Below are 21,637 nucleotides of genomic sequence, written 5' to 3' on the forward strand. Positions count from 1 at the left end.
TTATTTGCGTTATAGTTGAAATTTAACACGATTTCAACGCAAAAATATGCACCGCTAAAGCACATAGCACGATTATATTTCAAGGTTAGTCAACGAATACGTAAATGGCCCAAGTATTATTGATAAATATTAAATACCACACCCCTTACCTCCTGACCTGGGTAAACAATTGTTATCAGTGCACAGTTTGGTTAAATTCACGGACAAAAATGTTACATAAGCCTCGGTCTCATGACAAGGCGGCACCACCGAGTTAGATTATCGAGTCCATATCGGTTTTGAAGCGTTATTTAAAGCGTAGCTCGTGTGTTACGTGTGTAGAATGAACGGAACTGATACTTCACTTATATTTTGACGCTGCTATAACGAAATATTGGTCGTGTGGCCAAGAGACCTACATTTATTTCGATTGATCCAGTTGCTCGGTTTGGTCGGCGCTGGCTACCATCTGTCAAAAATGTGATGAAGGCGCTAAGGCGTTTTTCATATCGATAAAGATAAACATGATTCATAACTTTCTTGTGTTTTTTTTAAACACAATTTCTATCAAAATTCCTGTTAAATATTAAGGTAAAATATAAATAATATAAAAACTATATTTAATACTCGTGGTGGTAAATCCAAAATTTAATGATTTTCCTAAAACAATGTTTTTAGAAAACAGCGCCATCTCGTGAAACATGTAAAGGATTCTGCGGATACGTGTCCTAGTGTAGCCTAGCACAGTAACTTCACAAGTTTTTCTTTAGATGGCGGGACGGATGCAAAGATCCATACAAAAATAACAATTAAAAATAAAACCCGGCAAGTGCGAGTTGGACTCGCGCACGAAGGGTTCCGAACCATAATGCAAAAAAAAAACGAAAAAAAAAGCAAAAAAAAAAAACGGTCACCCATCCAAGCACTGACCACTCCCGACGTTGCTTAACTTTGGTAAAAATCACGTTTGTTGTATGGGAGCCCCATTTAAATCTTTATTTTATTTTGTTTTTAGTATTTGTTGTTATAGCGGCAACAGAAATACATCATCTGTGAAAATTTCAACTGTCTAGCTATCACGGTTCGTGAGATACAGCCTGGTGACAGACAGACGGACGGACGGACGGACAGCGAAGTCTTAGTAATAGATGATGCTACTAATACTAAATTTGACCTACTTCCGAATTAGGTCAAATATATTTAACCTGCCAGATTTGATTACAGACAGACAACGGGACAGGTGAAACTAAATAAAAACTTGTATAATCACGGTAATGTATAAATAATTCATGAAGGATTAACGGCGCGGTTCGGGAAATGAACTAGAGATGACTAGATATGAAATAGTAAAGATATGTGACGTTCCAAGGCAAAAGGTACCAATGCCCCGGCTGAGTATTGGAGCGGCGTTAATGATAGCGTAAGCGCCAGCCGCCATAAGATACCTTTTGCCGTGGAAGGTCACATATCTTTACTATTTCATATCTAGTGAACCTCTAATTCATTTCCCAAAACGCGCCGTAAGTTTCTAAGCAGGGGGCCGATTTTTGAATTTCGACCACTCGATTTCGTGTATTTCGTTCAATAATATCTCCAACATTAGGCATTTAAATTCTACTAATAGAATTGAAAACGAGTGGTCCATACCACTCGATACGCAATTTCTATCGCTCGTATTTCAAAAATTAGCATTTCGCCGTTTTCAACCGAATTTCGAGTGACGAAATCGTGCGATCGAAATTCAAAAATCGGCCCCCTGAGCGGCGCAATTTGCGAACTTCGATTTTCGCGATTATAGCCCATGGAGCCTGAATGATGACTATTTTACATGACCTTATTATCAGTGTCTTAGGGTAGTATTCAACCTATCCAAAACCTTGGTCCAATGTGTATTTGCGTCTCACATTTTGCTTAATGAGAGAGTGAGACGCAATGCTAATTGGACCAAGGAATTGGGCAGGTGGAATACCACCCTTAGAGGCGTGTAAATAAGGCGTAATATCCAGATTAGTAAATTTTTCGCCAATCTGATTAAATTGCCCGATCGAATCAGGAGGTGCGGAAGCAAACAGCAATTTGGCTCGCTGATTTGATCGCCCGATCAAATCAGGAGGACACAAAAATGACAATTTTCGAAGCTAGTATCTATGGAATGCTAGGATCTACGTGCGTTTGTTTATGGTTCTAAAATTGGTGATTAAATTGTGTACGTATGGACGCTAGATGAGATTGGCGCCAATTATTTTCCTGATCGACCGATTTGATCAGGCCCGTCTGGATACCACTTTATATAGGCTTGTAAATATGTTTGTGAACTCGACTGTACTATTACAGTCGAGTTCACAAACATATGTACCTATGTACAGTCAAGTGTTAAAATATGGGTGTATACAATTTACTCAAAAATATGTCCCATGTCCCATAGTTTTTAACCCTTTACCAGGTTAAGGGATATATATTTCCCACATACGGCACTTAAAACATGTGTTCTATTTTGCGATGAGTAAGACTGACATTCGATTGTCATTTTTGAAATGTCAGCCTGGTTAAAGAGTTAAGTTCTTTAGGTGTTTATCAGGCGGCAGTGTGATAACCGCCTAGAGAACTTAATTCAAGGGCATTTTCATTTTACCTTGTACTTGACCGTCAGTTTTGTGACGATTGCTAACCGGCCGTTAATGCAAACCACCCAAAACCGCGGGCAAACCTTTACAGTACACACTTAAGTGAAAATGCCCTTAAATGTCTAATGCTTTCTTCTGCAAGCAGTTGGGTAAACAGCGAAAAAAATAAACGACAAATGTACATAAACAATTTTATTTAATTATTTCAAACGCAATGTCTAACACGCACACATACAACTTATATTCTTTTGTACATCAGTTGCCATACGAGAATTTGTGCAAAAATAATTACTATATGTATAATTATAACTATATTTGGTAAAATAATACTTCATCGCGTTTTACATAAAACGTAAAATAAATATAAAGCTATGTGTCTACAAAATAAATCAACCAACACGTAGAAATTACGCAAACTTTTAACATATAATTTGTAAAAAAAACACTTAAGTTTAACTTTACCAGGCTGGGATATATATTTCCCACATACGGCACTTCAAACATGTGGTCTATTTTCGATCAGTAAGACATAAGTAAGACTGACTTTCGATTGTCATTTTTGAACTGTCAGCCTGGTAAAGGGTTGACAACCTAGGCTATGTTCTGAATCACGCTCACAGCGCCCACAGCACGCTCACGATCGGACCGATTCACGCTCACAGCGCTTACATGAGATATCGTGACGTCAATGGACGGCGCTCACGGTGCTCACACTCCCAGGCGTAAGCACCTTGAGCGCAAACGTCAAGGTGACGTTTGACAATGACAGGACAGGCGCGAAACAAATTTCAGAGAGCTAACTGATTCGGACCGGCAGCCAGCACTGTACGCGTTGTGAGCGTGATTCGGAACACAGGGCTACAGATTTGCGAAATTTGCCTAAACTTAACGGTGCGATCTGTCAACAGATTCGGACACAAATCGGGGCAAAAATCGTGTCGTCTACACAAGTCATTTTTGTTCTTTTCTCATGGTACAAAATATACTCAGACTAAGCATTCAGGGTAGGTTTAAAAAGCCCTACGCGAGCTTTTTAGAAAGTTAATCCTTTGACCGCCAGTCAAAGTAAAAAAATGTGCTGTATAAAATGAACCGTTATACATATGAATAAAGTTTATTATTGCTTGTTACTTAATACGCGGTGGCCAAAAAATAAGTGCATTCCCGTTGCCAGGGAGGTTCTGGGACTATACTGAGCAACTTTTACTATGGGACCAACCCCAACATCGCAAAAAAAATACCCTTCCATAAAAAATGGACCAGCCAAAATGCATGAAACTGCCAATTTTTTTTTCGCGATTTGGGGGTTCCCTTTGTAAAAGTTGCTCAGTATAATTCCAAAACCTCGCTGGCAACGGGAATGCACTTATTTTTTGGCCACCCTGTATAAAATAGTGGCGATCAACAGATCAAAAAGGCATATACTAGGAAAAATTCGACCCATGTCGCGTGGCCCGAGTGGCCGAATGGCACAGGTACCTGCCGCGATAGCAGAGGACGCTGGTTCGATTCCAGCCCTGGGCAGTGGCCTTATTGGTCACTTTTCTTCGTATATGACATTTATTTATGATAAAAAGACTAAAAAATATCACAAAATTGGCAGTGGAATACAGGATATGGCGAAAAAGCTTAATCTTTAATAAAATCTATGTTATATATTAATTTGTTTAAGGCTATATTAATATTGCTATTTAGTCCATTTGGTAATATGTACGTAAAATAAATAAATAATCAAAAATGTTAATTTATTATTAACTGGGACCTATCACTAATTGCTCTGAAAGCATTGTGAGGTTGTATTCCTATAATTTATCAGTAAATTTAAATAATTATTAATTATTTTCCCAATAATATTGCTTTCGAACACAATTAACTATTATTATTGGTATTCAAGTTATTAATTAGAAAAATATAATTTCGTTTGCAAAACTGATATTGACGCCATGACAAAAACGGTTTTATTATTATTTTATATAAGCATAAAAAGCGTAGGTGCCTTTTATTATTTTGCTAAAATAATCGTCTATTAAAGAAAACTTTAATTTTCATTAGAAAATACAGTCGAAGAATTTAATTTGTGACTTGTGACCCATTTCGTACCTTGCCACAGTGACAATCGCTATTAAAGTCACTATATCCTCCTAAGGCCTAAGGTCCTATAGTATGAATTATCTCAGGTGATTTTTTCGGGCTCGGACCCTAATCTGTTAAACAAAAGGTATTGTTTCCTTTATGCAGTGGTTACACTGCTTACTGCTAATAGCCCCGACATAAGTAACGGGACCAAGCCCGGTTAAAAAGCAAACTTACCACTCTAATTATATGGTTCAAATTCATGATCATGAAACAGGCCATTCGGTGATAGATAACACGTTTTGTTATTTCCAAAAACAAGACCACCCTGATTGTTCTCTGAACGAGCTGTCATATGAATTTGAACCTTAATACTATCACGATAGTTGCTTTTTAAACGACATGGTTGCTTTGGCACGTGCAGAAGAGCACTGTTAAAAGAAACAAAGGCTTTTTCACCTCAGCAGCTCGAACAAGGGTACTTTGCTTCTTAAAAACAGTGAGCAAAATGCGGTTTTGCTCACTGAGTGTGTCTCTGTCTGAGACAAAATGACATTCAAGTGACCTTTATAGTCAAATGTCATTTCAACATGCGGGGTCTAATACAAGTTCGATATACTTGGGTTCTATTATCTCTGTCCCTCTAGGTATGTTCTCACTGCTTAGGGTGAAAAATTTTGTGTACTACACGAGATCAAAGTTATTTACATCTCGTGCGCTTTTGAATCCCTTACTACGCTCAAGATTCTAAATTAGATTCACTCGCTACGCTCGTGAATCTATTATAGAATCTTTCGCTTGCACGGGACTCAAAATAAGCACTCGAAGAAATATCAAACTTTGATCTCTTGTTGTACAAATAACTATTGTTTAACGGATTAGCACCCGAACCCGAAAAAATCATCTGAGATAATTTATACTATACCTATAGTACTTATTCAGTTCAATGAAATTTATATCATATTCGATTGGAACAGAGTTGCTTTTGCTTTGTTTCGTTCAGTTTTTGGACAACGCAAAATCAACTCTATTTCCTACACTAAAGGTTCAAATTTCTGTGGTGCTGAAAACAATACACTATTTTTTTTTTGGGCAGTCGTGTAAAAATGGGTAGGACATTAAAGTCTACTCAGTAAAAAAATATTTAAGAGAGAATAAGTATAGCACGTGATCGTCCATAAAAGAGAAAACGTTTTTTCACTTGTAAATAATTTCAATTCTCCATGATTTTTTAGTATGTTATTGACACAATGAAAAACTAGGTTTGTAGGCTTTCCTTTTTTCAAAATTTGCAATGCAAAAGAAAATATTTTTTAAAGCGAAACCTATAAACCTAGAATATATTATGATGAAGGGATCGACATCAAAATCAAAAGTGATATGTTAAGATTTAGTTAGTGGAAAACGTTTTCTGCCGAAATGGAAATTGTATGAAGAAAGTACTTTTTGTGAGTAGCTTATACTTCCCTCTTAAGGTAATGTGGGGTTAAGAGAAACAGTTTATTTTACTCGGGGCAAAGAGAATTTGAAATAGAGAGCTACTGTAATGGTAAATTATGTGGCTACAGTACATTTACTGTCATCTTTCGACAGAAGATTAAACCTGTTAGAACGCCATTTGACTCTGATTATTATTCTTTCACTGATATGTGTTAACTTGTTAAATATTAATATTAACGCCATCCACTCTAGAGTAGGCCAAAGGTATGGTGCAATCTTTTCGAGCGATGGCGCCATAACCTTTGGCCTACAGTCGAGTAGATGGCGTTAATTTCAATATTTAACACATATCACTATCAGTGAAAGAATAAGGATCAAAATCAAATGGCGTTCTAACAGTTTTAAATTTGTGTCGAAAGATGGCAGTAAATTTACAGTGGCTACATAATTTACTTTGACAATCCACTATACACTCTATTCTCTTTGGTATGAGGATACCTTACTAGAGTTTCTCTTGTCCCGATGTTTCTCTTACCCCATATAACCTTATGTCAAAAACAATCAGTTACATTAATTCATTATACACGTCGGTTAATCATCTAGGCCAATTCTTTTTCTTGCTTTTCTGTCTTCACCGCGCTCTCGTTCGCTCTCGCGCTCTGTGTGTCAACCTGCGAACAAAATATAGGTACGTTATGATTCTTATGAAACAAATAAAAAGTTAGTTTGGCCAGATTAAAAAAAAAACGGATATGTGCGAGTCGAACTCGCCCACCGAGGGTTCCGTACCCAAAGGGTAAAAACGACGGGACCCTATTAATAAGACCGTCTGTCCGTCTGTCTGTCACCAGGCTGTAACTCATGAACCGTGATAGCTAGACAGTTGAAATTTTTACAGATAATGTATTTCTGTTGCCGCTATAACAACAAATATTAAAAACAAAATAAACTAAATATTTAACTGGGGCTCCCATACAACAAACGTGAGTTCGAACGTACAGAACCCTTCGCGCGCGAGTCCGACTCGCACTTGGCCGATTTTTTAGTATTTGTTGTTATAGCGGCAACAGAAATACATAATCTGTGGAAATTTCAACTGTCTAGCTATCACGGTTCATGAGATACAGCCCGGTGACAGACAGACGGAAGGACAGGCGGACAGTGGAGTCTTAGTAATAGGGTCCCGTTTTTACCCTTTGGGTACGGAACCCTAAAAATCGACTTATATTAGGGGGAGTCCGGGACACATGACCAGGTAGCGGTACTGATAAATCCACTACTTGACGCTAGATGTCGACTACGAAATAACACGCGTTTTTGTAACTGATGTATGGAGTTAGCACTCTTTCCTTACTTATATTTCTTTATGCCTCACGGAATTAATGAACGCCCCCCTAAAAGACCTTACTCACCGGCGAGTGAGGTCGCGGCACGGTCAGCGCTCGGTACGGTTCACCTGCACAGTATAAAAAGGCCTTAAGAGCCCATCAACGTGCACACTAGCGCCACTGCTAAATAATCGTGATTATTTAAATTTAACGAAAGATATTTAAAAAAAAACCGGCCAAGTGCGAGTCGGACTCGCAAACGAAGGGTTCCGTACCATTATCTATAAAAACGGTCACCCATTCAAGTACTGACCCCGCCCGACGTTGCTTAAGGCGACGGTAGCGGTGGGTAAAATTTCAGATTCTGTCAATTTACCCCATTTCACACACAAGCGCACTTCACGCACACTACCTCACTTTACTGGGACAGGTCAGTGACCCATCACGTTTTTTTAAGATTGGACTTTTAGTTTAGTATTGACCACTAGCCTCCTTTGAGGGTAAAAGCGTTCCATTGAAAGATGAAAGAGAAACAATGCATTTAATCTTGCTTTCCTTGTCTGTTCATGTCACACGTGACGTACCTATTTAATTCATTTGATTGTTGACTGTTTTATTACCTAATATTGCTTTGTCGAGATACGCGTTTTGTACAATTAAAGCGAATAAAACAAGATGTCATTAAGTCAGATGTAAAATGTTATTTACTACTCTATACGGTTTTTCATAAGGTGCAAAATCCATTCAATAGGAATTTAAATAAATAAAGTTTCAGCAGGGTGGCAATTCGAACCTGCTTACACATTTTCACGAGAATCAGTTGAGAAATGTGATCTGCAAAGGAGAACATACAAAAGCATTTTTGCCCAAGCTGAAACGGAGACCTTTGCTAACGCTCGGCCAATGATGGTTTAGGTACACCTATAAAAAATGGTTGTTCCTGCTGTAATTTTAATATCTTTATATTTCAACCGGTACAGTTTTACCTTCAAAAATAATCGGTATCGCTAAACAATAGCGGTACTAAACTACTTATACGTTCACGAAATCGGTATCTGCATAACTTGATTGTTGACTGTAAACTAACCTGGAAAATAATCTCAAAATCACCGAAACATTTATGTACAGTCACCTGCAATAATATGTTACGTCATTAGCGCCAACTTTGTCTCCAGGGAAACTTTGCCCAAAACGACAATTTTAAACAAATTCGTTAATGTAGAAAAAATTATAATAGTTATGGCCACCCTGCTATTTTTAGTAGAAAATAGGTTATATTTCTGACAAAACTATATACCAAACTTGTGCATAACTTGACTTGGGAATTTTGAGTTTGAGCGAGTTGCCTAATATAAGGTATATTTCGGCGGGCAAAAAATTTATAAATAATGAATGCAAGTAGAAAAAAATTGAGAACCCTTTGACAAATATTTCCGGGTTTGAGTTATAACACATGAAGCATAGGTTATGTCTATTGAGATTTAAACTAAAAAGGCCTAAATACACAAAAGTTTTAGCGGTGGGTAAAGTAATCCGGTAATTTGCCATCCATACCAACATTGCCCACCACCAAAAACGGATTAGGGTTGTCACTTTCATCTAATTTACCCAACTTCGCAAGTAAAAGAAGGTTATGTTTGTACACTAAAATAAGTTTATAAATATATACTGTATTTATTTGTCTTATTATCCTTTATTTAGATGTTTTATCCCGTTAACGAATGAAAAACACAACAAAAATCATATTATTAAACTATTGTAACAGATTTTCTCAAAAGTGACAACCCTAGCCTTTGTAAAATGCTTAGGCGAGCCTTATTTGGAAATGGGCAAAAACGGGTAGGCAACATTGCCCAGCAAATTTATTTAAAAGTTTTTACACTTATGTGCTAAGTTATTAACAGGGAATGGTAGGATTGCCCAAAACCTTTAAGTGATCCTTAGACATCATCATCATACGAGCTGTATTTGAATACCAAATTGACGTGGGCAATGTTGGCATAAACCCCGGATATCTTTGCCCGCCCTCTAAAACGCAAAAAAATGGGTAAAAACACGATAAAAAATATTTTTTTTTCAAATAAACTGATGCGTTTGATCACAATGGACGTGCTGAGCAAAAAAAGTCATATGATGTGAAGTTTTTTGAGAAATTCGTTTAAAAAAATAAGCGGGCAAAGTTGGTGATAATGACGGTACACGGTACCTACTCTTCGAAGGCCGCAAAAATATGTGACATGGTCTTACGGTTCTACAAATAAGATCGTGTCAGATATTTTTGCGGCCTTCGTTGTGTAACATAAATTGCAGGCGACTGTACATTTGGAATAATTATTTTATTTAGTTTCAACGAAAGCTTCAAGTTTAGTACGAAAATACTTCAGATATGCAATATGCACAAAATGTAGACCTAATCGAAATAAAACATTGCTTTTTATAGGTAATTTATAAAACATTTGATACATAGGTATATATAACTAAAGATGAGTCTTTAAACTTTTTTCATTTTAAGCGACTTTTGAAGGAACATAATATTTAAATTCGACTGTAATTGTAGAGAAACACAGCAAATTAAAAATATAATGGCATGAAGAGTCGGTACTCGGTTTCTTCGTGAACAAATTTACGTGTAATTTAATGCAATTATTAAACATTTATTGAACGAATTATGGTTACAAAGTGAGATCTAAATCGAAAACCTCATATACCGGCCCCTTGTTTGGGAGCCCCACTTAAATCTTTATTTTATTCTGTTTTTAGTATTTGTTGTTATAGCGGCAACAGAAATACATCATCTGTGAAAATTTCAACTGTCTAGCTATCACGGTTCGTGAGATACAGCCTGGTGACAGACGGACGGACGGACGGACGGACGGACAGCGAAGTCTTAGTAATAGGGTCCCGTTTTACCCTTTGGGTACGGAACCCTAAAAAACGGTCGTTTATTCGGAACGTTTCCTTTCTAATCCAAAAGGCCTATAGTTGCTGAATCGACTACTTTCCTACTGATGTCGCTTACGAACGTTATTCTTTATTCAAGCTGTATCGATGTAAATAAATCAAAATAAATAATAAAAAACAAAACGAAAAAAAAAAGCAAAAAAAAAACGGTCACCCATCCAAGTACTGACCACTCCCGACGTTGCTTAACTTTGGTCAAAAATCACGTTTGTTGTATGGGAGCCCCATTTAAATCTTTATTTTATTCTGTTTTTAGTATTTGTTGTTATAGCGGCAACAGAAATACATCATCTGTGAAAATTTCAACTGTCTAGCTATCACGGTTCGTGAGATACAGCCTGGTGACAGACAGACGGACGGACGGACGGACGGACGGACGGAAGGACGGACGGAAGGAAGGACGGACGGACGGACGGACGGACGGACGGACAGCGAAGTCTTAGTAATAGGGTCCCGTTTTACCCTTTGGGTACGGAACCCTAAAAAGAGGGCCGCTACGGACTGTATTTTGTATTTAAGTACCTTTTGAATACATTAAACTAGTTTTTATGTTGCTGGATTCGTCAATATATACGTCCAAAGTTAAAACGGCCGTTTTTGTTTTGATTCATAGATCAACGAATCCAGTAACATAAAAACTAGTTTGATGTATTCAAAAGGTACTTAAAAACATAATACAGTACGTAGCGGCCCCCTTTTGACGTGATAACATCTTATAAATCGATGAACACCGGTAGCATGCACGAAAAAGTGTCACGTTGTGGACATATCTCCATGGTAACGTTTAATGTAATGGTAATGTTTTCTTATGACGTTATCACGCAAAATTATCGTCCGTAAACCACTTTACAGACAACCATTTTTTTTAATATCTTTTGTTAAATTTAAATAATCACGATTATTTAGCAGTGGCGCTAGTGTGCACGTTGATGGGCTCTTAAAGTGGACATCTTGTAAATCGACATATCCCGTACATTTACCGTCCTAACAGAGATACATTTATTCGTATATGATACGATTTTGTCCACAAAGGCATAGAGAAATAAGTTAGTATAGAGTGCTCAGTCTATACATCAGTTTGTTACCAATACGTTTATTTTCGTAGTCGACATCTAGCGTCAAGTAGCGGATTTATCAGTACCGCTACTTAACACTAGATGTCACGAGTGTCGTGACTGACGAAAAGTGTATTGCTCATTAATTCACAACTAATATTACAAGCAGAAAAGTAGAAAATAGAGTTCCGGTTAATCTGGTTATAATATTAGCTGAAAATTGTTGAGCATTAGAGTTGTCGCTGTGCTCTATTGTCAAGTAGCGGTACTGATGAATCCACTACTTGAGTCGACATCTAGCGACTACAAAACTACTTTACTACTTTAGCGTTAATAGTATGCTAGTTTTACCTGTGGTTCTCTCTCTCTCTCTTTCCCGCCAGCGAGCGTGTTGGCGAGATAAGGCACGCGGAGCACGCAACGCTAGTACAGCTTCTCGACCGGCCGGTGTGTGTGTGTGTGTGTGTGTGTGTGTGTGTGTGTGTGTGTGTGTGTGTGTGTGTGTGTGTGTGTGTGTGTGTATTTGTGGACACTAGTAGTCAGCAAGGGATAGCTGTACTTCTTTCTCTTTCTCCCACTCGCCGGCGAGCGTGTTGGTGAGATAAGGCGCGCGGAGCACGCAACGCCAGTACAGCTTCTCGACCGGCCGGTGTGTGTGTGTATGTGTGTGTGTGTGTATTTGTGGACACTAGTAGTCCGTAAGGGATACCTGGGGCCTATTTCTCGTACGTTACAAGTCTTGTAATACAAGTGTGTATCTATGGTAACGCTTGTATTTCAATATTTTTTACAAGTTTCCGTTTCACGTAAATGTATAATTGTTACAAGAGAGGGGATAAAAGAGTTTTCACAAGTGTTGTTGTTTCACAAGTTGACAAACACTAGTAGATATTATATACTAAAATAGTAATTTCGTTTCTCAAAAGCTGTACTTTATACTTGTAGCTTGTGACTTATCACGAAATAATGAGGAGTCTCTATAAACTGCTAATATGCGTTTTTGGTAAAAATCGATTAATAAATAAATGAAGATATTGTATTTTTAAAATCTCAAACGTGTAAGTTTTGAATGCACTTCGTTAAAATCAGTAATATTATTTAAATTTAGCTTTTATTCTCCAAAAAAAACAGTAAACTCATTCCTATGAAATTATTATAATTGGGAAAGAACCAGTAAATGACCAATAACATAATAATTTTGTAACAAATTCACCCGTATTATAAAAAAAAACCGACCCACCCTGAAGCTTGTAAACATTCATAGAGTGACTGACGAAACTGAGTTTGATTTTACACTTGTAATTGATAATTTTGAGAAACGCTTTTCATTACTACTTGTATTATTATACGCTTGTATATTCCGAAAACACAAGTCAGCCATTTTATTTTCCTCTTATTAAGATTATGATGCATAACCTTCGAGCAACACCGGCTTCCGACACATCGGAAGGGAGGGGCCCAAGCGATATCTCACAGTACAAATCTTTCTGCCATTTTTCGCGGGGGGAAAGGTGCACACAGTCGCACTTCTCACACACTTACATACAAAATCCAATCTGTAATGACGACACAAATACATAGAAAATGACACACGTCAAAGACAAATCTTGCAAACCTCGATCTCTTTTTGTGTACGGACGAGTGACAAGTGTCACAACACGCACACTAACACATTTTCGTTGAAGTATGTTATTGTATTCTGAGATTCTGAGAGATGAGAAGTCGGATTTGTCGCTCGACCGATCCGCAATTTGTACTGAGCGAGCAAAATCGATAAATCCAACAATTACATGAGACTAAAATATAATAATTGTGTTTGAATGTAATTAAACGTATGATATATAAAAAAAATATTACATGTGAAATGTAACACTTTCTTTTTGTAAATTTGATGTCCCCGACCTCTTTTTATAACAAAAAACCGAGCAAACAGGCATTTTTGTGCAGCAGTATTCACGCGCGCGTCTGGACTCGGTCTAGTGAAAAATCCAAGTGCAACTAGTTTTATTACCCGCGCTAGATTAGATTGACGCGGTAATCTTGTACCTCGGCAGAGGGGAAATAGTGCGAATGCCGCCTCCCTTCCGTGTTGCTCGAAGTGCATAACAGTGACATTGACATTAAGATAACATTTATAATGGCCATTGCATTTCCTTTTTGCATAGTAAACAAACCTATTTTCTAACTTTAGACAGCCGCCTTGTAGCACTTGTAGTAATCATTCCTACGAGAAACAGAATTAAAACACACTTGTACAATGAAATTTTAAATGTAAGCTTGTAGACTTGTGAACTTGTAACGTACGAGAAATAGGCCCCTGTACTTCTTTCTCTTTCTCCCGCTCACCCGTGTTGGCGAGCGTGTTGGCGAGATAAGGCGCGCGGAGCACGCAACGCCAGTACAGCTTCTCGACCGGCCGGTGTGTGTGTGTGTGTGTGTGTGTGTGTGTGTGTGTGTGTGTGTGTGTGTGTGTGTGTGTGTGTGTGTGTGTGTGTGTGTGTGCGTGCATGTGTGTGCGTGCATGTGTGTGTGTGTGTATTTGTGAACACTAGTAGTCAGCAAGGGATACCTGTACTTCTTTCTCTTTCTCCCGCTCGCCGGCGAGCGTGTTGGCGAGATAAGGCGCGCGGAGCACACAACGCCAGTACAGCTTCTCGACTGGCCGGTTGACGCTCCAGCCCGCCAGGCGCACACCGAGCGTACGCCAGTAGCGGACTTCGCATCTGAAAAAAGAAGGAAATTAAAAAAATGGCCTGTCAAAGGGCCATAGCTTATGAAATGGGCTGGTATTTAGATGTGACCCGTTAAAAACTAAAAATTAACCCTCATCGCAATGAAACGATGAACCGGTTTTTGATAAGTCTAAGAAACGTAAGAACTGTCGCCAGAAAACCTGCTTTCAAATTAAAAAAGAAACACATCCACATCACCTGATCAAGAGCTACACTGCCACACAACCATACACCTGCGAGCACTGTAACTCACAGGCTGACGGTGTCCTTATGCAGCAGTACTGCGCTGACGCCGCACCAGCGCGCCGTCCAGCGCCACAGCAGCGAGTGCAGGTCCAGGCTGTAACCATACACCTGCGAGCACTGTAACTCACAGGCTGACGGTGTCCTTATGCAGCAGTACTGCGCTGACGCCGCACCAGCGCGCCGTCCAGCGCCACAGCAGCGAGTGCAGGTCCAGGCTGTAACCATACACCTGCGAGCACTGTACCTCACAGGCTGACGGTGTCCTTATGCAGCAGTACAGCGCTCACGCCGCACCAGCGCGCCGTCCAGCGCCACAGCAGCGAGTGCAGGTCCAGGCTGTAACCATACACCTGCGAGCACTGTAACTCACAGGCTGACGGTGTCCTTATGCAGCAGTACAGCGCTGACGCCGCACCAGCGCGCCGTCCAGCGCCACAGCAGCGAGTGCAGGTCCAGGCTGTAACCATACACCTGCGAGCACTGTATCTCACAGGCTGACGGTGTCCTTATGCAGCAGTACAGCGCTGACGCCGCACCAGCGCGCCGTCCAGCGCCACAGCAGCGAGTGCAGGTCCAGGCTGTAACCATACACCTGCGAGCACTGTATCTCACAGGCTGACGGTGTCCTTATGCAGCAGTACAGCGCTGACGCCGCACCAGCGCGCCGTCCAGCGCCACAGCAGCGAGTGCAGGTCCAGGCTGTAACCATACACCTGCGAGCACTGTAACTCACAGGCTGACGGTGTCCTTATGCAGCAGTACAGCGCTGACGCCGCACCAGCGCGCCGTCCAGCGCCACAGCAGCGAGTGCAGCAGATCCAGGAAGCGGAGCACCACGTGCACGGGCAGGTTGTCGCCGAATCTAAACCACAAAAGATTGAAAACGGTGCCAGAAATGTAACAAGTCTGTGTTAAATTTTGTCGTATAGTATTTGTACGCCACTATTGGCAGAGCATGGTTAAGACTACGAAACCTATGTAAGATCAATCATTGTACCTGTGTTTTCACAAATAAAGATTCTCCCTCTCTCTCTCTCTCTCTCTCTCTCTCTCTCTCTCTCTCTCTCTCTCTCTCTCTCTCTCCCTTTCTAACAAAAACAAATGTCAAGATCACGGATAAGGGGTCATCCGTTAATTACATCACACGTTTAGGGGGGGGAGGGGGTCAAGAAAATGTGACATGTTGTGACAAGGGGGAGAGGGGAGTCACAAACTTTGTGACGTCACTTTAACTTCATCAGTAACCAAAATTTAATCATTTTATTTACTGTACAGTTCAAAAACAAGTTTTTGGAACGATAATCGTTTTTATTAGTTTAATTTTTTTTCATAATCAGTTTTGGGTTATAAATTTACTAATATTTTGACAAAAAATTAATAATACTTAATTCGATTTGCCGATTTCGTTGAAAAAATGTGACGTCACACCAGGGGGGGAGGGGTTTGCCAAATGTGACCAAGTGTGACAAGGAGGGGGGGAGGGGTCAAAAAACCTTGAAATTCGTGTGACGTAATTAATGGATGACCCCTAAGGACAGATTATTTTTCATCACACTTGCTCTTGCATCTTATTCATGCAGGTGTACTGAAGGGTAAAGGCCTATATTGTTCCCGCGGGAGTTATGGACTGTGAAAACAAGCTATAACTCCCTAGGGAGTTACGTCCCAAGGGTAAAGGTACATTATGGCGGTTGGCCCCGACGCTATTATTAACGCCACTCCAATAGTAGTGCGGTGCTATGCGACGTAAGCGCCAGCCGCTATAAGGTACCTTTTCTCGTGGAAGGTCACATTTGATTAATATACGTGGACCACTTTGAAAGTTTTCACGATGGAAATGGATACTATTGAGCAGGGATCGGATACCAGTATTTTTTTTATAGGAACGAAAACGTGATTTTTTCGTTCTTTGTTAATAGGGAGTATTAGGCATAGCTCTGCGTAGGTGGCACCACTGGCACCACTAGCACATACAGTAAACAAACCTCATTGACATCATCAATGACACATCATGCGTCACTTGGTCAATCACACGGCCTACCGTGAAACACGACAATCGAAAGTTCGGTTTCTGCCTCTCTATCACTCTTGCTTATTCGATCGATAGAGAGGCAGATAAATTCGATTTCCGCGTTTCGCGGTAGGCCACCTGTAAACAAACCGCCTTGGTGCATTAATGTCATAGTGAAAACTTCTCAAAAAACTGTTTAAGGCCTCGTATGTACAAGTTACTCTATGGTTTACTAAACAAATTAGTGCTGCACTCTGGCGGCAGAACATTGCAGTAATACCCCCTATTATTTCATTTCTAAAGTGTAAATAACATTATTTGCGGTATTTGACACATTATGACTGACGTATATAGAGATGTAACTAACGCAAATCGATTGTCACAGCAAGCGATTACGATTGGATGGCACGTAGACTGAGGTATCGAATTGTGACGTATAATGAATTTTTATTTGAGATTTAAATAAAGCTAGAATTATATGGTTTTCCCGCAAGCTACCGGTCGGTCGGTGTATTTAATACACCGACCGAGTAGGTCGCACCCATTGTCAAAATTGAAACTAACTGGGGATCTATTTTAAAGTTTATGTATGTTATTTCTGTGTTAAATTTGTTGTCTGTTAAGTGACGATAAATATATCCATATTTACAGTTAATTATCCACCTTTTCCTTATTTTTATTAAAAGAAAAATGAAAAATTCATATCGATTTACTTAGACGACTACCGATTCATAACGGTGGTGTCCGGCCAACCCTAAAATTAAAAAAAAAAAGACGTAGAACGTAAACGTTCGCAGTGCAGTTGTTTTCCTTTGTGATTTCGATGTGCAAAACATTTTACGTAGTATTGCTGTTGTGAGTGACAGACGTCAAATACCGTAAATAATGTTATTTACACTATAATTGGGCAACCTAATAATACGAAGTCGTTACCGTGAACATTCGTTCACTGTAAATACACAACTGAGTCCTACATTTGGAGTATAAAATAACTCGAAATATTTGGTTATTTCACACTTTTTGCGAAACACCGGTTCCGTTCCCTGCTGTTTATTAGTTACATATATTGTTTCGTACTATCGCTCACACTGTTAACTGTGGATCTTATGCATTTTGTAATAAGGTCCACCGATGTAGTTATAGTTCCTTTTTGAAGTGAAAACCTCTTTAGCGGCGCTGTGCACTTTTTGTGATGGGGAAAAAATGTTAAATTCGCGACAGGTCACGTGACCGTAAGATTCGACAGATTTGTAAATTCGTAAGACGGACACGTGACCTGATCGAAAAACTGTTACAATGTCATTGAGTTTTCACTTCTGCCGGCACTCCCGGAGTGCAACCCGTTGTTTTTTTTTAGTATTAGACAAAGACTACGCGATCTTGACGTGTCTTTTAATTGAAAGACGCTTGTACAAAATCAGTTACTATTACTTATGAAAGCAAAAGAATGTAAATAATCGTATATGATTCATAATTGTTACATATTTGCCGTGACTTATTTTTAAAACGTGTTTTTCAATAAAAATACGTATCAAGATTGTTTACCTTTTTACAAGCTTATATTTAGTTTCACCTGACCGTTGTCTGTCTGTCTGTCTGTCTGTCTGTCTGTGTGTAATCAAATCTTGCAAGTTAAATTTGATCCACTTCTCGGTTTCCGATTGAGCTGAAATTTTGCATACATACGTAAGTCGGGTGACAATGCAATATTATGGTGTCATCGAGCTGATCTGATGATGGAGACCGGAGGTGGCCATAGGAACTCTGTGATAAAACAACGAAACCAATTGTGTTTGGGGTTTTTAGAATTGTCTCGATGAGTATTCGTTGCCTGTGGAAAAAAAGTACAGTCGGCGATAAAAGCTTGTACCAAAAATGAAATTTTTGCCAAAAACTTATTTTAATACTAAAAAAACGAACTGTAGGAGTGCTGCTGTTTGTACAAATGCAAATACAAAATTTCTTTATTAACCAAGTAGAACAGGCAAGATTGACAAAAGTAGGTAATTATACATTTATAATACCAAAGACATATGTAGCTCCGTATAAGATGAATAAAGTCTAAGAAAAAAACGTGCCTCGGAAATCAAGAAAAAGTCATTCTCGGATAGATGGCGCACACACCTTTGGCCTATGGTCGGCTAGATGGCGTTGACGACACCGTTTTATATTTAACAATTTTAACACATAGGTATCAGTGAATGAACATGGTTCAAAATGATATAACTAGTAGTTCGCCCCGAACTGAGAACTCGCGGTTAACCAAAAATTATATAGCGATTGACTTTGTTGCACCTACTTACGTACTCGTATAGTGCGACATAAAACAATAGCGTATAAATGAGGGCGCCACTTTCTACGTAACTGTCACATTTTTGACGTAAAATGCTTACACATTGCAACAATTTAGTATGGACATTTTTGAGTTCCATTTTATTTAATTTCTACTATTTTATGTCGCTCTATATAGGCGGAAATGGATCAAAGATCGCGTGGATTTATTGCAAGGTCTGTGGAGCCCTTAACTGATAGATTTAAGCAAAGAGTAGAAAAAATTTAGGCGCGAACGGATATGGTCTCATAGAAAATTTGAGTTTCGCGCCTTTTTCTACTGACAAGATTTGCTTTTTTGCATCAATTTTGAAGCGCCATTTACAAGTTTAGCGTTAAGTAATATATGGCGCTATTTTTTCGAATAAAGGGCTTCGTGTACGGCTGTCCCTCCCCTGGATTTAAGTCACCCCCATAGAGATTAAAATAAACTGTATCTGTGCTAAGCCGAAATATTTCCTGTCAATTGTCAAATACATATTTTATGTTTATTCTATTTTATTTTTATCTTGCTAATTATTTCAAAATGGTAAATTTAAAAACTATATTATAAAAGTGTAAGCCGAGCACTTTCATTTGATACTAAACTCGACCATGTTTCTTGCAAAAAAAATGACCAGAATAGCAATACCTCTCACAAACAGCTTTTTGGCCTTCTAAGCTCTTCTAGCTCAATAACCCCTTGATCGGGCCTGCTCATAATTTAATGACTAAAATATAATGCCCTCGACTACACGTTTACCCAACTTCATTTAAATTAGAACAAATTTACTTAAGTTCTTGAGTATCAAACTATCTTCTGACAGTTCAGCTTAAAAACATCGAAATGCCGGGACGTGCCGCCGCCAGCCGCGTGTTCAAAGTCGAATGTAAGAACTTCGCTTCGCTTCGCTCGCTCGTTCGAAAATAATAAAATCATTTATCCATATATATATATTTTTTCGATTGTTTTATACGTTTTCACTTGAAGTTTTTTGTCGTGTGTCGATAGATGGCAGTAAATTTACTGTGACTACAAAATTTACTATGACAGGACCCCTCTATACTATCTATTCTCTTTGATAATACATACATACCAGTTAGATTAACAGTAGCTCTCACACCAGAGCCTCTACTATCAGTTTTGACATTGACATAACGCTCACGTCTACGTAATTTACTTTCTGTACATCTCGCTTGCACTAATATGCGAGTACGAGCGAGATGCATAGAAAGTAATTTACGTAGACGTGAGCGTATATGTCAATGTAAAAACTGATGGTAGACGTATAGGTCAAGCCTGTGTCGTGAGGACTGTGGTGAGACAGTGATAGCAAAACGAATTAACAACTAGGTGGTGCTATAATACGAGTAAATGAGACGGTATAAATCTACAATACAAGTTAATCACACACACATCACATCAGTGTACATAAGTGGACCTTACGCCTATTGTAATAAAGTCCACCAATGGACAGTTTAGTATTCGTACCTGGGGTTAGTCGGGCCGTGTTCCGCATCAAAATCCTGGGCACTGAAGCAGTATGGCCGGTAGCTGATGGCCCCTACTATCTTCGGGTCCATTTTCCTTATCTGCAGAACAAATAAAAATAACAATACAAATACAAATACTTTTCCATCCATCCGCAGCAGAATCAAAGTAATTGATGTAGCCCTCCGAATCGCTAAACTTAAGCAGTGGGCGGGGCACATTGCCCGTAGAACCGATGGCCATTGGGGCGGAAAGGTTCTCGAGTGGCGACCACGTACCGGAAGGCGCAGCGTGAGTAGACCCCCCACAAGTTGGACTGATGACCTGGTAAAGGTCGCGGGATGCGGGTGGGACAAGACCGGTCATTGTGGCACTCTTTGGGGGAGGCCTATGTCCAGCAGTGGACGTCCTCTGGCTGATATGATGATGATGATGATGACAAATACTCTTTATTGCACACCTCAATAACAGAAAACAGAAACACAAGCAGAGGTAAACGGCAGGCGGTCTTATCGCTAAAAAGAGATCTCTTCCAGACAACCTTTGGGTAGCGGAAATTAATAAATTTACATAGGTCAGTAGAGCTTGTGCACAAATCACGCGAGGTTCGATAGGGGGTGGGTGGTCACGAAAAAATCACGATAGATCACGTTGGGGGAGGGGGTATAAGGAAACCTCACGTGTATTTTTCTACAGTGAACGATACTAAGAAAAAAAAAACACCTACCACATGAGTAGATACTTTTTCTCGGTTTCGTTAAACATAAATCTTCACTCTGCACTTCAAAATAGCGAGTCTTTTTAACGAAAATAGAAAAATAAACAAGATTTTCTAAAGTTTTCCTAAAATTAGGTCGAATGAAAAAAATTCAAAAAAAATACACGTGAGGTTGTGTGGGGGGAGGGGGGGTAGCGAAAAACCTCACCAAATATCACCAGGGGGGAGGAGGGAGTCAAAAAGTAGCCGAAAACACCTCGCGTGATTTGTGCACAACCCCGTAGGTGTTGCAAGTGCAATGAAAGAAACCTATCACTAAATACACTGAAAACAGATTGATTACCAGGTAAATAAAAATACATACGTAGGCGACGTCAAAGATATGTTTACATTTTTCGCCTTATTACAAGGGAATAAGGTGTAAAAGTGTAAACATATCTCTGACGTCGACTGTACATCCACATACATATGTAGTGCATAATTGTTTAGCATCGTATTTTCTCGGAAACGTTCGTATTTGTCATGCTATTTCAGTCTACCTCAGTACTTTTTGTACCGAGAAAGACTGAAATAACACGTAGGTAGGCCTTATTGACTAGACCGGTTATCGACTAGATTAGACCGGTTTCGTCACGACGTTTTTCTTCACCGAAATGAGAATGGTAAAT

The 21,637-nt window shown here is 39.3% G+C and overlaps 3 protein-coding genes across 7 annotated transcripts in view; all 3 read right to left on the minus strand.

Annotated features, from left to right (window-relative positions):
* LOC134803235 (cytoplasmic dynein 2 intermediate chain 1) overlaps positions 1–21,637 on the minus strand; it is a 65,669-nt gene that overhangs the window by 16,863 nt on the left and 27,169 nt on the right. The gene's annotated exons all lie outside the window — the stretch shown is intronic.
* LOC134803315 (dihydrolipoyllysine-residue succinyltransferase component of 2-oxoglutarate dehydrogenase complex, mitochondrial-like) overlaps positions 1–21,637 on the minus strand; it is a 49,483-nt gene that overhangs the window by 5,635 nt on the left and 22,211 nt on the right. The window contains exon 2 of one of the 5 annotated variants that reach the window (XM_063776100.1): positions 345–410. The gene's annotated coding sequence lies outside the window, so the exon portion shown is untranslated. The other 4 variants (XM_063776099.1, XM_063776103.1, XM_063776101.1 and 1 more) reach the window with 4 other exon arrangements.
* LOC134803445 (uncharacterized) overlaps positions 2,783–21,637 on the minus strand; it is a 46,285-nt gene continuing 27,430 nt past the window's right edge. Inside the window, exons 14-17 of the mRNA XM_063776262.1 lie at positions 20,252–20,352; positions 15,172–15,300; positions 14,030–14,183; positions 2,783–6,787 (exon numbers count right to left, since the gene is read on the minus strand). Coding sequence (XP_063632332.1) covers positions 6,716–6,787; positions 14,030–14,183; positions 15,172–15,300; positions 20,252–20,352 — 456 coding nt within the window. The 3' untranslated portion in view covers positions 2,783–6,715. The remainder of the gene's footprint in view (positions 6,788–14,029; positions 14,184–15,171; positions 15,301–20,251; positions 20,353–21,637) is intronic.

The sequence above is a fragment of the Cydia splendana genome, chromosome 26 (assembly GCF_910591565.1).
Source record: "Cydia splendana chromosome 26, ilCydSple1.2, whole genome shotgun sequence".
NCBI lineage: Eukaryota > Metazoa > Arthropoda > Insecta > Lepidoptera > Tortricidae > Cydia > Cydia splendana.